This window comes from Bufo gargarizans, chromosome 7 (assembly GCF_014858855.1).
Source record: "Bufo gargarizans isolate SCDJY-AF-19 chromosome 7, ASM1485885v1, whole genome shotgun sequence".
Lineage (NCBI taxonomy): Eukaryota > Metazoa > Chordata > Amphibia > Anura > Bufonidae > Bufo > Bufo gargarizans.
In genome coordinates, this window is record NC_058086.1 from 7,065,087 (window position 1) to 7,077,505 (window position 12,419).

Consider the following 12,419-nt stretch of genomic DNA (forward strand, 5'->3'; position numbering starts at 1 on the left):
GGAGATGGGTCATATTCAAGAACCAGAAGGACCAGCAATGTACATACAAGGTGGGAACTGTGTCCCCCAAAGAATTCAGCGAGAAAAGCATTTTACAGGTAAGCACCAAAAAATCCTATTTTCTCACTCGTCTCATTGGGGGACACAGAAGACCATGGGACGTTAAAGAGCAGTACCATGGGGAGGTAACAAGAACAGAACAAATCCAAGGCCGATCATAAGACCCTGCACAGAAATGCGGGGGAAAGACACACCAGGAACCCTGAAAAGGGACAGGAAGACTCATTCCCCGGAAGGCCAGCCAGAGAGCGGCTGAATACGCAGAGGGTCTGGCTCGGCAGAAGAAAGAACAGCCCAGGGAATATAAGTCGCTTGGGAGACTACAGAAGAAGTGGAGAGCACACAGAATATCCACAAGATGGACAAGAATGAAGACAAGTCGGTCACCAGAAGCAACGGAGCGATTGCAAAAGATACAGGAAAGAAATACGTAGCCTGGATCCAGAAGGCTGCTAAGGAGTGATGCCCATGGATCAAGACCCAGGGTGAAAAAAAACTCTCAGGGGAATACTGATTGGAAGAAGATGAACTGGATATCAAGGACCAAGAACTGCAGATGTGACAAAACTTGCCCCCCATGGGGGAAGAAGTAGGGATGCCCGACGGCAAAGGCCCCACACACCATACCAGACTGCCAGAAGAGACGAACACTCCAGCGGGACCATAATGAACAAGTCAGGGCTAGAGAACCTGGAAGACAGGCATTAGAATGGCCCACAAGAAAAAAATGAGGGAGGGAAGAAACCCAAAAGGGAAACAAGGCAGTGTAACTCCCTTTGGGGAGTAACCTGACCGGGAAAGTGTCCTCCGGGATCAAAAAATGTCCCCTTCAGACCTACCATCAAAGGGTTTCTTCATAAGAATGTTCCCCCAGGAAGACTCCAATGTGGTAAGCGGAGGCATGTAGAGCAGGACCTTAAATTCCAGAACAAGAGAGGAGAGAAGCTGTCTGATACTCCATGGAAGGCTGCCTGAACTGGCAGACCTAATCAGAAGCTGCAGACAGGAATCAGAGATAGAAAATAATACTGCGCCAGGAAGGGAGTGTGGACCCTGAATGCCAAAAAGCCCCAGAAAAAAACTGGTAACGGAACCAACACCACCTGCGCAGGCACCCCACAGCAGAAAGGGGGCATACGAGAACCCAATAGCTATGAAAACTGGCCGAGCAGGCAGTAACAGTATGTGGGGGAGCGCAACTACTCGCCCAGTGGAAGGGGAGAAGTAGAATCAGCCGATGTGGCTTGGTAGATAACCAGCACTTAGGGGTGACAACAAGGGCAGTACGACCGCTCGACCCGGTGAGGGGAGCCATGCAGACAACTCGCATATGCAAACTGAATAAGTGCATACCCTAACTCCACAAGAAGGGAATGCTGATGCTGTCACCATAGTAGATTGTAGAGGCAATGCGGTACATATAAAGGGAACAAGACGCTAAGCCAGCGCCATAGAAATCGGTAGGTTATACCAGGTACAGAAAACATACTAATGCCCAGCAGAAGTGAGCAAGCCGCAGAGTGTCATGGCAGAACATAAGCAAAGTGCTCCCAGTGGAAGAAGGAAATGTAGACACGATCACAGTTACAACTAGCGAGAAGGCACCATGCCTGGAAGGAGGAATGCTGTGTAGATACCGCTGGAATGCCAGGGCCGATACTTCACATGGAGGAAGGGGATGAGGAGAAAACCATAAATGTAGTCCCCCGCCCATGCATCATGTAAGCTGCAGTTGAAGGATGAACGCTAAAATTCCCCCTGGGAAGGGTTCAAGTAGCCACGGAACCGGAGTAGCCAATATCTGTGGGCAGCGCAAAGACTGCCTCACAGGGGGGAGGCGATAGCAACAACTATGGCGTCTAGGGTCAGAGGAGAGACTCCACCTGAAAATGAGGACAACAGCAATAGCCACCAAGAATTGGTGCTAGCGTAACATTCCACCTGAGAAGGAAGAAAACTGGCAAATTAGAGCAGACTTTTTACCTACGGAAGGAGTGTGTGGACACCGAGCGTGCCCATGACAATGAACCAAATAAGATTCCTCGTGCTTTGAGTCCCTGTGAGGGGCAAAGGTATGAGGTATGCCAACGGCCTGTTATAGCTACAGGCCGACCTGGAAGACAGAGGCTTCCACGTAGGTGCCAGACACCAATCAAAACTAAGACTACCTGAGGAAGGGGGTAGTGTGAAGTAGTCACAGTATCCGGCAGTAGTGCCAAAATATCACCTATGACTGGGGATAAGGCGATTTTTAGGTACCGTGTCTAGCCAATAGGCCACCCATGGAACGGGATGCCATGCGACAAGAAACAAATGAGAATAGTCGCGGTAGACAATGTTGAAGCAATTACTCCACCCAAGAAAGACTGATAATGTAATAGGAGGAACAGTTTCCAGTGGTAGTGGAATTACTCTGCTGACGGAAAGAGGGGAACTGAAAAGATGTACAGGGTCCACTGGTAGTGCAAGCACTACTGGTTGTGCAACTACTCTGTCAAAGTGGGAGGGTAATGCTACAGAATCTATAGCATGCAATTGTGGTACAAAGAATCCCCCAATAGAAGTTGGAAAGCTAACAGGACAGATGATATCCAGTATGAGTAATTACTCCGCCTACGGAGAGGTTAATGCAACAGGACGTATGGTATCCGGTGGAAGTGCAATACTCTGCCTAAGGAAGGAGGGTAATGCGACAGTCTGTACAAGATCCAGTGATAGTGCAATTACTCTATAGAAGGAGGATAATGCTACAGGATCTACAGTATGCGACTGCGGTGCAACTAAACCAACTATATAAGGGGGAAAACGGACAGGACAGATGATATCCAGCATTAGTGCAATCACTCCGCTTGCGTAGGGAGCAATACAACAGGATGTATAGTATCCGGTGGATGTGCAATTACTCCGTCTAAGGAAGGAGAGTAATGCGATAGTCTGTACAGGATCCAGTGGTAGTGCAATTACTCTATAGAAGGAGGGTAATGCTACAGATTGTACAGTACCCAGAGTAAGTGCAAATACTCCCACTACGGAAGGAGGGTAATGCTATGGGCTGTACAGTATCCCGTGGTAGACCAAGTAGACCGCCTAGGAAGGAGGGTAGCGCTACAGGCTGTAGGGCATCCAGTGCAAGGACAATTACTTGGCCTATGGAAGGAGGGTAATGCTACAGGCTGTACGGTATCCAATGCAAGGGCAATTACTCCACCTATGGAAGGAAGATATGCTACAGAATGTACAGGGTCCAGTGGTGAGTGCACATATTCCGCCTAAGGAAGGAAGGGAATGTGACAGGACTCACAGAATTCAGTGGTAGTATAACTACTCCGCCTATAGAACGAGGGTAAGCTAAAGGGAGTGCGTTATCCAGCAGTAGTCTATAAATAGTCTATAAAAAGCAGCCACAGATCAAGAACAAACACTGGTGGCCATGCCAAGTAGAGCTCTCATCATATCATATCCAAAGCTCAGTCCTTGGCTAATTTGACATGGCACAAGATATGCTCAAAATGTTGCAGTTTAGTCTGTATTTAGATATCTTGATCTCATAGCGGCCTACAATGCAGCATTTTTGCAGTCATGGTTCCCAATGTCTGACCTTCAAACTTCACCCAGACAAACCACACACCACCCAAGATCTCCGCACTATGAAAAATAACCTCTGACAACCCATTTATGCGGCATGCCTTTTGCATCAGATTGGCTTTGCCTTCACTAGCTAAACTTCCAAAGTCTTGGATCAAAAATTGTTGTTTTTCAAAGATTTGCAACTTTTTTTTTTTTTTCTATTACAGTTCCACTTAAGAGCTTTAAATAAGTCTTCAGCTTTATGCACATGGCCGTGTCCGTATTTTGGTCCTGCAAAATACGGATTCACAAAATACAGATCCCTTCCATGTGCATTCCCCATTTTTCTCACTCCATCAGTAAATGGAAACATTCTTGTCTGCAATACAGACTACAATAGGACATGTTCTATAACTTACAGGATGAGCACATTGATCTGCAAAAATAGATGTATGCATGCGCCATAGAAATTAATGGGTCAGTGTGATATCTGCAAAAAATGTGGATAGCACACAGATGAAAAATATTGTTGTGTACATGAGGCCTCAGGCCAGATTCCAGAGCCCATATTCCAGACTTGTTTCCCAACCTGAGTGGGGGTTTAATCTTTAGTTCTCTAGGACTGTGAGTTCCGGTCAATAAACCCACGGTTGGGCTGGGACACCCGTCCAAAGACAGATTCCAGAATATCTGTGTGAATGCAGCTTAATTCAGCCATTCTTTTTCTTTTGCAGAGGCACAGATGAGCTTCTCGGAGTCATGGACCAGGTGACCATTGTAAATTCCACTCTTGGGAAAGCGCTAGGCGGAGCTGCAGGTCAGTATTCACCCCCCAATAAATAAATCTTCCATGTTGTCAAGAATCAGTCTGTACAATACAGTCTAAATGTTAAAGAAGCACTCCCACAATTTTTTTTTTTCAATCAATGGTTTTTATTTTCAGACAGAAACATTGACAATTTCCAGTAATACTCATAAGTTATGACAAGTAATGCAGAACAAAGAAGTATAAAGAGTTTTTCTCTTAGGGTGTAGGCGTAATCCCTATATGAGTCAGACAGAAGGGATCATATATTTGGAGGTACTCCAAATGTTCCAGAGCTTCTCATACTTAGGATAAGAGTGATTAGTTAAGGCTATTGTACGTTCAAAGAGACATGTTAGATTCACCCTGCATACCACATCCGCCTTTGAGGGCACATCAAAACTCTTCCATTTGGAAGTAATTGCAATTTTCGCAGAGAGGAGAATGTGGGCGACAGCTACCTGGAGTCCAAGGGGAATGTCATCAATACCAATAAACAAGATGGCTAATGCAGGAGAAGGATGTATAGGATTCCCTAAGATTTCCGAGATCAGAGAAAAAAATCTCTGTCCACAAAGGTTGAATTACTAGACCGTTCCATAAGATGTGGAAGAGACTTCCCCTTTGACCGCAGGCCCTCCAGCATAGATAAGAGACCCCCGGGAACATGTGACAGCCTCTCTGGAGTGAAATACCATCTTAAAGTGTTCTTTATGAAAGACTCGTAATGGGTCACACAAGTAATGTGTTTTGCCATGAAACTTGCCACTGTATTGGAGTAAACGTTTTAAGTTCACTCTCCCAAAAGAGGAAAGGGGCAGTCTTGACAAAGGTGTCCTTATTGTTGAGCATAATGTATAAAGGGGGTCGGGGTAGCGGTCAGCCTGGACCATAGCTCAAAAAGTTGAATATTGGCTTTAACCTGTATGGGGCCAGTGGACATGAGATGTCAAATCCTCAGATATTTGTAGAAATCTGAGTTGGGGATGTTATGTTATATGGAGATGTTCAAAGGAGAGTAGCTCTTTCCCATGGAACAATTTATGTACCATATCTAACTCCCTCTCTCTCCACCCCCCACCCCAAGATCAGGGACTAGGTATTTCAGTATGGTCAGAGGAGCAATAACCCCCACTGGGTAAACAGTCGGGCTGCAGGACCCATGAAAATGTATCCAATTATTAATGGCCTTTTTAATGAAGTAAGGAAGATCGGGGCTCTTAAATGAAGAAACCAGAGAAGCGATCAATAGGGCTTGAGGTCATTGGCAGGTAACCCCCCTAGAATCAATATGCACACAATGTTTGGAAAGATCACTTTTCCACCAGCTTTCTAATTGGGCTACCTGAGTCGCCAAATAATAATTAAAGATATTTGGAAGACTAATCCCTCCCGCCTGTCTTCTAGTTTGAAGCAGTTTTGTCGCTATTCTAGGTTTTCCTTTCTTCCAGATGAAGGAATTTAACAGTTTGGTGCACTTATCAATATAGGATTTGGGACATTTAATAGGCAGGATTCTGAACAGATAAAGGAGCTTGGGAAGTGTGAACATTTGAAAGGAAGCTAAGCGTCCCAGCCAAAAAAATCTCAAACTTGGCTAAGTTATCCAGTTCCCCCTCAAGAGATTTCAGATGCGGAAGGTAGTTTGCCTTTTACAGGTGAGTCACTGACGGTGTAAAATTCACACCTAAATATTTAACCTCCTCAGTTTGCCAATCCAGGTTAAACAACTCCTTTAGTATGATTACTCTTTGGGAGTCTAGATTAATAGGTAGGGCTTGCGATTTGGTAGTATTTAGTTTGTAATAGGATAATAGGCAAAGTTTGAGATTATTTTTAACGCTGTGCTTAAGGAGTCTTTCGGGTTTGGTGTGAGGACACATCATCAGCATAGAGGCTCAAAGAGTGAGTTTGGTCTCCAATCCTAACACGTGTTATTTTTTCGTTAAATCTAATCGCTTGGGCTAAGGGCTCTATTGACAGGATAAACATTAAGGGCGGCCCTGTCAGGTGCCGTTTGTTATCTGAAAGGGCTGGGACAAGGCCCCATCCACCCACATCCTTGTGGACGGGCTCTTTATAGTGCCTTGATAGAGGAGAGCACTCAGAAGGCAAACGAAAAGTTGATGTGATCGAAGGCCTTCTCTGCGTCCAAGGTTACAAACACCGCCAGGACCCTAACCTTTTGCAGGTGAGCCAGAATGCTTAGGGCTCTTCTCGGGTTCTCTTGAATCTGTCGACACTTTACAAAGCATACCTGATCTTTATCTATTAAAAGGGGGATCAATGGGGCCATTCTGTTAGCTAGGACCTTTGTAAATATTTTAATATCTGTGTTTAGAAGGGAGATTGGGCGGTAGTTTTTTGGGCCGTCTGTGGATTTATTTGGTTTGGGAATTGTTACAATAGTTGCTTCCAGCATCTCCTTCGGGAAAGCTCCTGTTGACCTTGCAGATTGGAAGGTCTGTACTATGTGCTATGAGAGATGGTGGGAAAAGGTTTTTTAATACATATTTGAAAGGCCATCCGGGCCAGGGGCTTTATGACATGGAAGTGATTTAATGACAGATTCTATCTCTCTGACTGTGAAGGGAACATTAAGAGTCTGAAGATGGGATTCAGAGGTTTTGGCTAGACCAAGGTTGCTCAGAAAACTAGTGATGTCCTCTTGAGAAGGAAGGGAGGGGGGGGTTACTTTGTGCTGGGGAGCTAAAATATACAAGGAAGCATAGAAATCGCCAAAGGTATTTGCTATATCTTGTGAAGAGAAAACTTTATAGCCAATGACCGGATCTGTCAAGTGAGCAATTTTTGCCTTAACTACCCGTTGTTTTGTGCTAGTAATCTTCCCGCTTTATTATCTTGGGAGTAGTAATTGGCTTTCAAATGGCGTTCGTGGTTATACATCAGACATTCCCGCAGTTGAAAATGCAGGGTTTTCAGTCTGGCTGCAAGTGACTGAGAGATGTCCTTTTTTATTTAATGTTTCTAAGGCCTTTATTTTTTGTAGAATACAGTCTTCTTTTTTGTTTGTTTGTTTCTTTCTTTCTTTCTTACTTCTACTACCTGATTTGATAAATATACCTCTTATATAGGCTTTATGTGCACACCAAAAGTGAGAAAGGATCAGACACTTGCTCTGAAAATACTCCTTTAAGGCGGCAGACAATTCTGAGGAGAACTCTGGGTGTTCTATCAGGAAAGTATTATTACGCCATGGGGTGAATGGCTGGCTCATGTGTGCCTGTAGTAGTGACTTTGAGCGTGGTCGGATCACGCAATGGTCCCTATAGTGGAGGATAGAGCATTGTTTATTACAGATCTGCTAACTAAAAATAAATCTATTCTAGAGCAGGATTTGTGTGCTGCAGAGAAGGAGTAATCTCTTTCCCCTCGGTACTGCAATCTCCATATATCATAAAGGTCTTCCCGTAGGAGTAGGGACGTAAGGTCTGGTTCACACTCTCTTGAGCAAGCGGTAGTATCAGTTGAGGGGTCTAGGATGGAGTTAAAGTCCCCTCCCCAGACAACGTTGCCCGACTTCACCCCATTTACCATGGATATGAGTTTGCGCAGAAAAGAGACCTGGTGTCTGTTTGGAACATAAACAAACACCAAGGTATAAACCACATTGTTTACTGTAGAAACCATGACCATGAATACCAGGGTCTATAATAAAGGTTTTTAAAGCGAAAGCTACTGTATTTTTAACAGCCACCAGCACACCCCTCTGTTTCTTTTGGTGATGGGACTGTAGAATCAGTGGGAAGTTAGGGTGATGGATTCTGCGACCATCCGCCTTCAAGAGATGAGTTTCAGTGGCATAGAAAAGATCACATTTTTAAGCCTTAGCCTCTCTGCACATCATCGATCTCTTGAAGGGGCTGTTCAAGCCCTTGATGTTTAAGGAGGCCAATGTGAAAACCATTGTAAAATATTAAAGAGGTTTAGAGAATCATACTCTAAGTAACTAAAAGGAGGGAGTCTGCTCTCACATCCCTGCCTCCGATCATGTGGCATCGTATAAGAGACCCCAGTGGTAGAACCATATTGCATCCCTGAGCAAAACCACAACATTAGAAACCCCAAAAAAGGAACAAGTGATAAAGAAAACAAGAAGAGAGAAAACCTTGACCAGCTGGCTGGTCACTCAGTGTGGGCATAATTATCAGTTTATGGCCTAAGAGAAGGCCGCCCTGCGCAAATAAGTACAGCTGTTGTTGAACTGGACACAATCCATCAGCGGTTAGGCTTGCGTTTCGCTGTCACCACCTGCCAGTCTGAGGAGACACATCCGGGTGTTGAGGTGCTGGAAGGAGATATTCCAGGATTGAAGAAGGCGTTTTCCCTCTTCCAAGGAGCAGATGGCATGTAGAGTGCCTTGATGGTATATTAGCACTTTCATTGGGAATCCCCACTTGTAGGGTATGTTGTGGTCCCTCAGCGTGGAGGTAAAGGGGGCCATTAGACGACGTTGGTGTAAGGTAGGTGCAGATAGGTCAGCAAATATTTTCACCCCTTCAAAGGGGGACAGAAGGGCGCCTCTCTTCCTAGCTGCCAGCATCAAAGATTCTTTAGTGTGTAAAAAGTGCACCCTGGCCAGGACATCCCGAGGAGTAGAATGAGGGAGATGTTTTGGGCGAGCCACCCTGTGGATTCTATCAATAGTGAGATCTTGCTCTGATATACTCGGTAAGAGGGTTTTCATGAGGTCTTGGATGTAAGAGCGGAGATATTTTTCGATGCGTGTCCTCTGAGATTCCCCTAAACTTCACATTATTTCTCCGGGACTGGTCCTCTAGGTCCACAACCTTGGATTTTAGGTGCTCAATTTCTGAGGCTAGATTATTATGGGCCTCTATGAGCTGGTTATGGGATTCCGCAAAGTCTCCCATTTTTGTCTCCACATTCGTCACTCTCCTATCAACCTCTGTAATGGAGGATTGTAAGGGAGATAATAAGGCTCTGATTTCTCTACGCATAGAGTTGCTGAAAAGAACCAGCATTTCTTTGAGGTTGCCAGACGCAGGTTGGTCTGAAGTAACAAAATCCCCAAGGGAGGGAATGTGCTGTTCTCTCACCTCTGTGGCAGTATCTTAAGCCTTTGTTTCGTGGGGCTTGCAGATGGTGAGCCTCGCAGAGAAAAATCATGGTGGTTTGCCGCTGGTGGAGACCTGCTCTGCGAAAACTGAAGAGCAGAGATCCTCTTGGGAGGGGTTTGCTCATTAGAGGTAAGTTTAGGAGGGGGGTGAAGGTTCTAAGAGAAGTCTATGTGACTCACCGTCCCCTGTGGAGAATTTTGAGGGCCGGAGCTTGAGGAGCGCGTGGAAGCTGGGGAAGCGGCGTCATCATGATCTTTGCCTCTCTCTAAGAAGAAGTCTAGTTTCCCCTGCTTGTGAATAGACTGCTTGCCTCTGGTCATCATCCAGAATGCGTTGGAGGCAGGTAGAAGTGTACAAGGTGCAGTTGGACTGCGTGCTTTCCCTTAGTTGCTAAACAAGCGCAGGCGCACAGGCTTCACACAGCCATCATTCTCGGACGGCAGACCACGCCTTCTCCCACAATTTATTTTATTTTATTCTCTGACCTGTTAGAAAGGTACATGATGTAAACTGTAGTTAAGGTTCTTACCAGTGATTTGTATTTGTGAGTTATAACCTCACTTCTGATTCTCAGATGCGTCATGTGAGCAACAGTCTGGCTCTCCAAATAACACAGCATCTTATGTATAGACAGGAAGACAGTTTCTCTATGCATTCCTATGGAAGCCTCAATGTCGGTCTCATAGGAATGAATAGAGAAGTAACTGACTTCCTGTGTGTCAGTTGGAGATGAGTTTTGGTCACATGATTCAGCTGAGGATCAGAAGGGAGGTTACAACTCATAAATTCAGTCACTGGTAAAAAGATTACCTTCACTACAGATTACATCATGCAACTTTCTAACATGTCAGAGAATAAAATGTTTTATGGTAGTGTTTCTTTGAAATAAATATCACAGAAAATATTGCACTAACACAATAGATGAAAACATTATATATGGACTAAGCCCTTGTTCTTATATTCTAAAATCTGAGGCTTTCAGCCAATATATTTTGATCAAAACACATCTGTGCCAACCTAGCAGCGCCAAGGTGGTGGCATATATAGGTTTAGAGTAAGTCCTGCATAAAGCAAAACCAATATTTAGTTTACTAACTGGACGTCTGAACTCTTCCTATGGCTGGCATATACACAAAAGTCACTGCGGGCCTGCGGATTTAGCAGGATCATCGAGCTGTAGCTTATTAACTTGAAATTAACATGCTTTTATGCTTGAGCCAAGCGCAGTGGTGTAGTGTAGGTTGCCAGTGCCCAGGGCAAGCCAAGTATTGCACCCACTAACCTGTGGACATGCATAGCCACTTCCTGTATTCCCTGCACAGCGCTTATTGAGGGTTAAGCACTATGCACTGAGCAAAGGAGAAGCAGTAATAAACCGCTTCTGTCTGCTCCTCATAGCACTCAATCATCCGTAACTGCAGACAAACAAGCATTGAGCTGCAGGTCAGTATTCATCTCGGTGAGATTGCAGAAGCTTTAATTTTAGCTCCATACATGTACAGTGCTCCAAATTAAAACCCAGCACCAAGTGCCGTACATGTAGGATGCTTGGTTGTTATGGAGTCAATAAGGAGGATTGTTAATGTGGGGGCCTAAATAGAGTCTGCACAACAGGCTCATGCCAATTTTACTAGTGCTACATTAAAGTGCACTTTAAACAGCACAATGTTCCGGCAGATTATCGCTAGTGAGAGCTGGTATGAACGCTCACTAGCAATAATCTATTGTTGTAAAGGTGCAGCCAATTACCTGATCAATGAGCGAAACGCAGACACTAGTGATGAGCGAGCATGCTCAAAATTTGGGTGCTCGAATACAATTTAATACAATGAAAGTCAAAGGGAGAGCCCCAGGAATGGTTTGGAAACAGCATTCAGAGGATGGCTGGATGCATCTTAGACTCCTATTATGTACGACATACAATAGACAACCAAACAAAAGCTATATGCCAAAAGCCAGGTCTTTACAAGCCATCCATCTATGAGACAGATAACCGCCAGCCAGTGCAGTTTCTAGGTAAAATTTCTCTCAGGGCGAGTGTCAAAAAAACTCCCCCCCCCCCCCCCCGGTAACAGACAGGCAGGCAGTGCTGACCTCACTCACTGTACGTCACGCAGTGCGTGAGGTACAGTGAGTGAGCGCCGCCGCCCGCACTGCCTGCCTGTGGGGGGACATTATTTTTAATAAGGATCACTATGGACATTATTTAGAATGGAGGCTGCTGTGGATGTCATTATAACTGTATAATGTCTGATAGGCCTAGTCCTGAGTTATATTACCCTGCCCTGTATAATAATGTACCCCGATACCCCTTAGTTATATTACTCCAGCGGGGTAATATAACTTAAGGCTCCTTTCACACTAGCGTTCGTCGGTCCGCTCGTGAGCTCCGTTTGAAGGAGCTCACGAGCGGACCCGAACGCAGCCGTCCAGCCCTGATGCAGTCTGAATGGAGCGGATCCGCTCAGACTGCATCAGTCTGGCGGCGTTCAGCCTCCGCTCCGCTCGCCTCCGCACGGACAGGCGGACAGCTGAACGCTGCTTGCAGCGTTCGGGTGTCCGCCTGGCCGTGCGGATCCGTTCAGACTTACAATGTAAGTCAATGGGAACGGATCCGCTTGAAGATGTCACCAATTGACTCAATCTTCAAGCGGATCCGTCCCCCATTGACTTTACATTGAAAGTCTGAACGGATCCGCGCAGGCTACTTGCGCACTTGCGAATTTTTTTAAAGTTATTAATGCAGACGGATCCGTACTGAACGGAGCCTCCGTCTGCATTAATATGAGCGGATCCGTTCAGAACGGATCCGCCCGAACGCTAGTGTGAAAGTAGCCTTAGGGGTATCAGGGATGGGTACATTATTATACAGGGCATGGGCAGGG

General features: G+C 45.4%; 1 protein-coding gene across 1 annotated transcript in view; it reads left to right on the forward strand.

Moving 5' to 3' along the window:
- Positions 1–12,419, forward strand: part of GCAT (glycine C-acetyltransferase) — a 49,548-nt gene that overhangs the window by 20,769 nt on the left and 16,360 nt on the right. Inside the window, exon 6 of the mRNA XM_044301142.1 lies at positions 4,362–4,444. Coding sequence (XP_044157077.1) covers positions 4,362–4,444 — 83 coding nt within the window. The remainder of the gene's footprint in view (positions 1–4,361; positions 4,445–12,419) is intronic.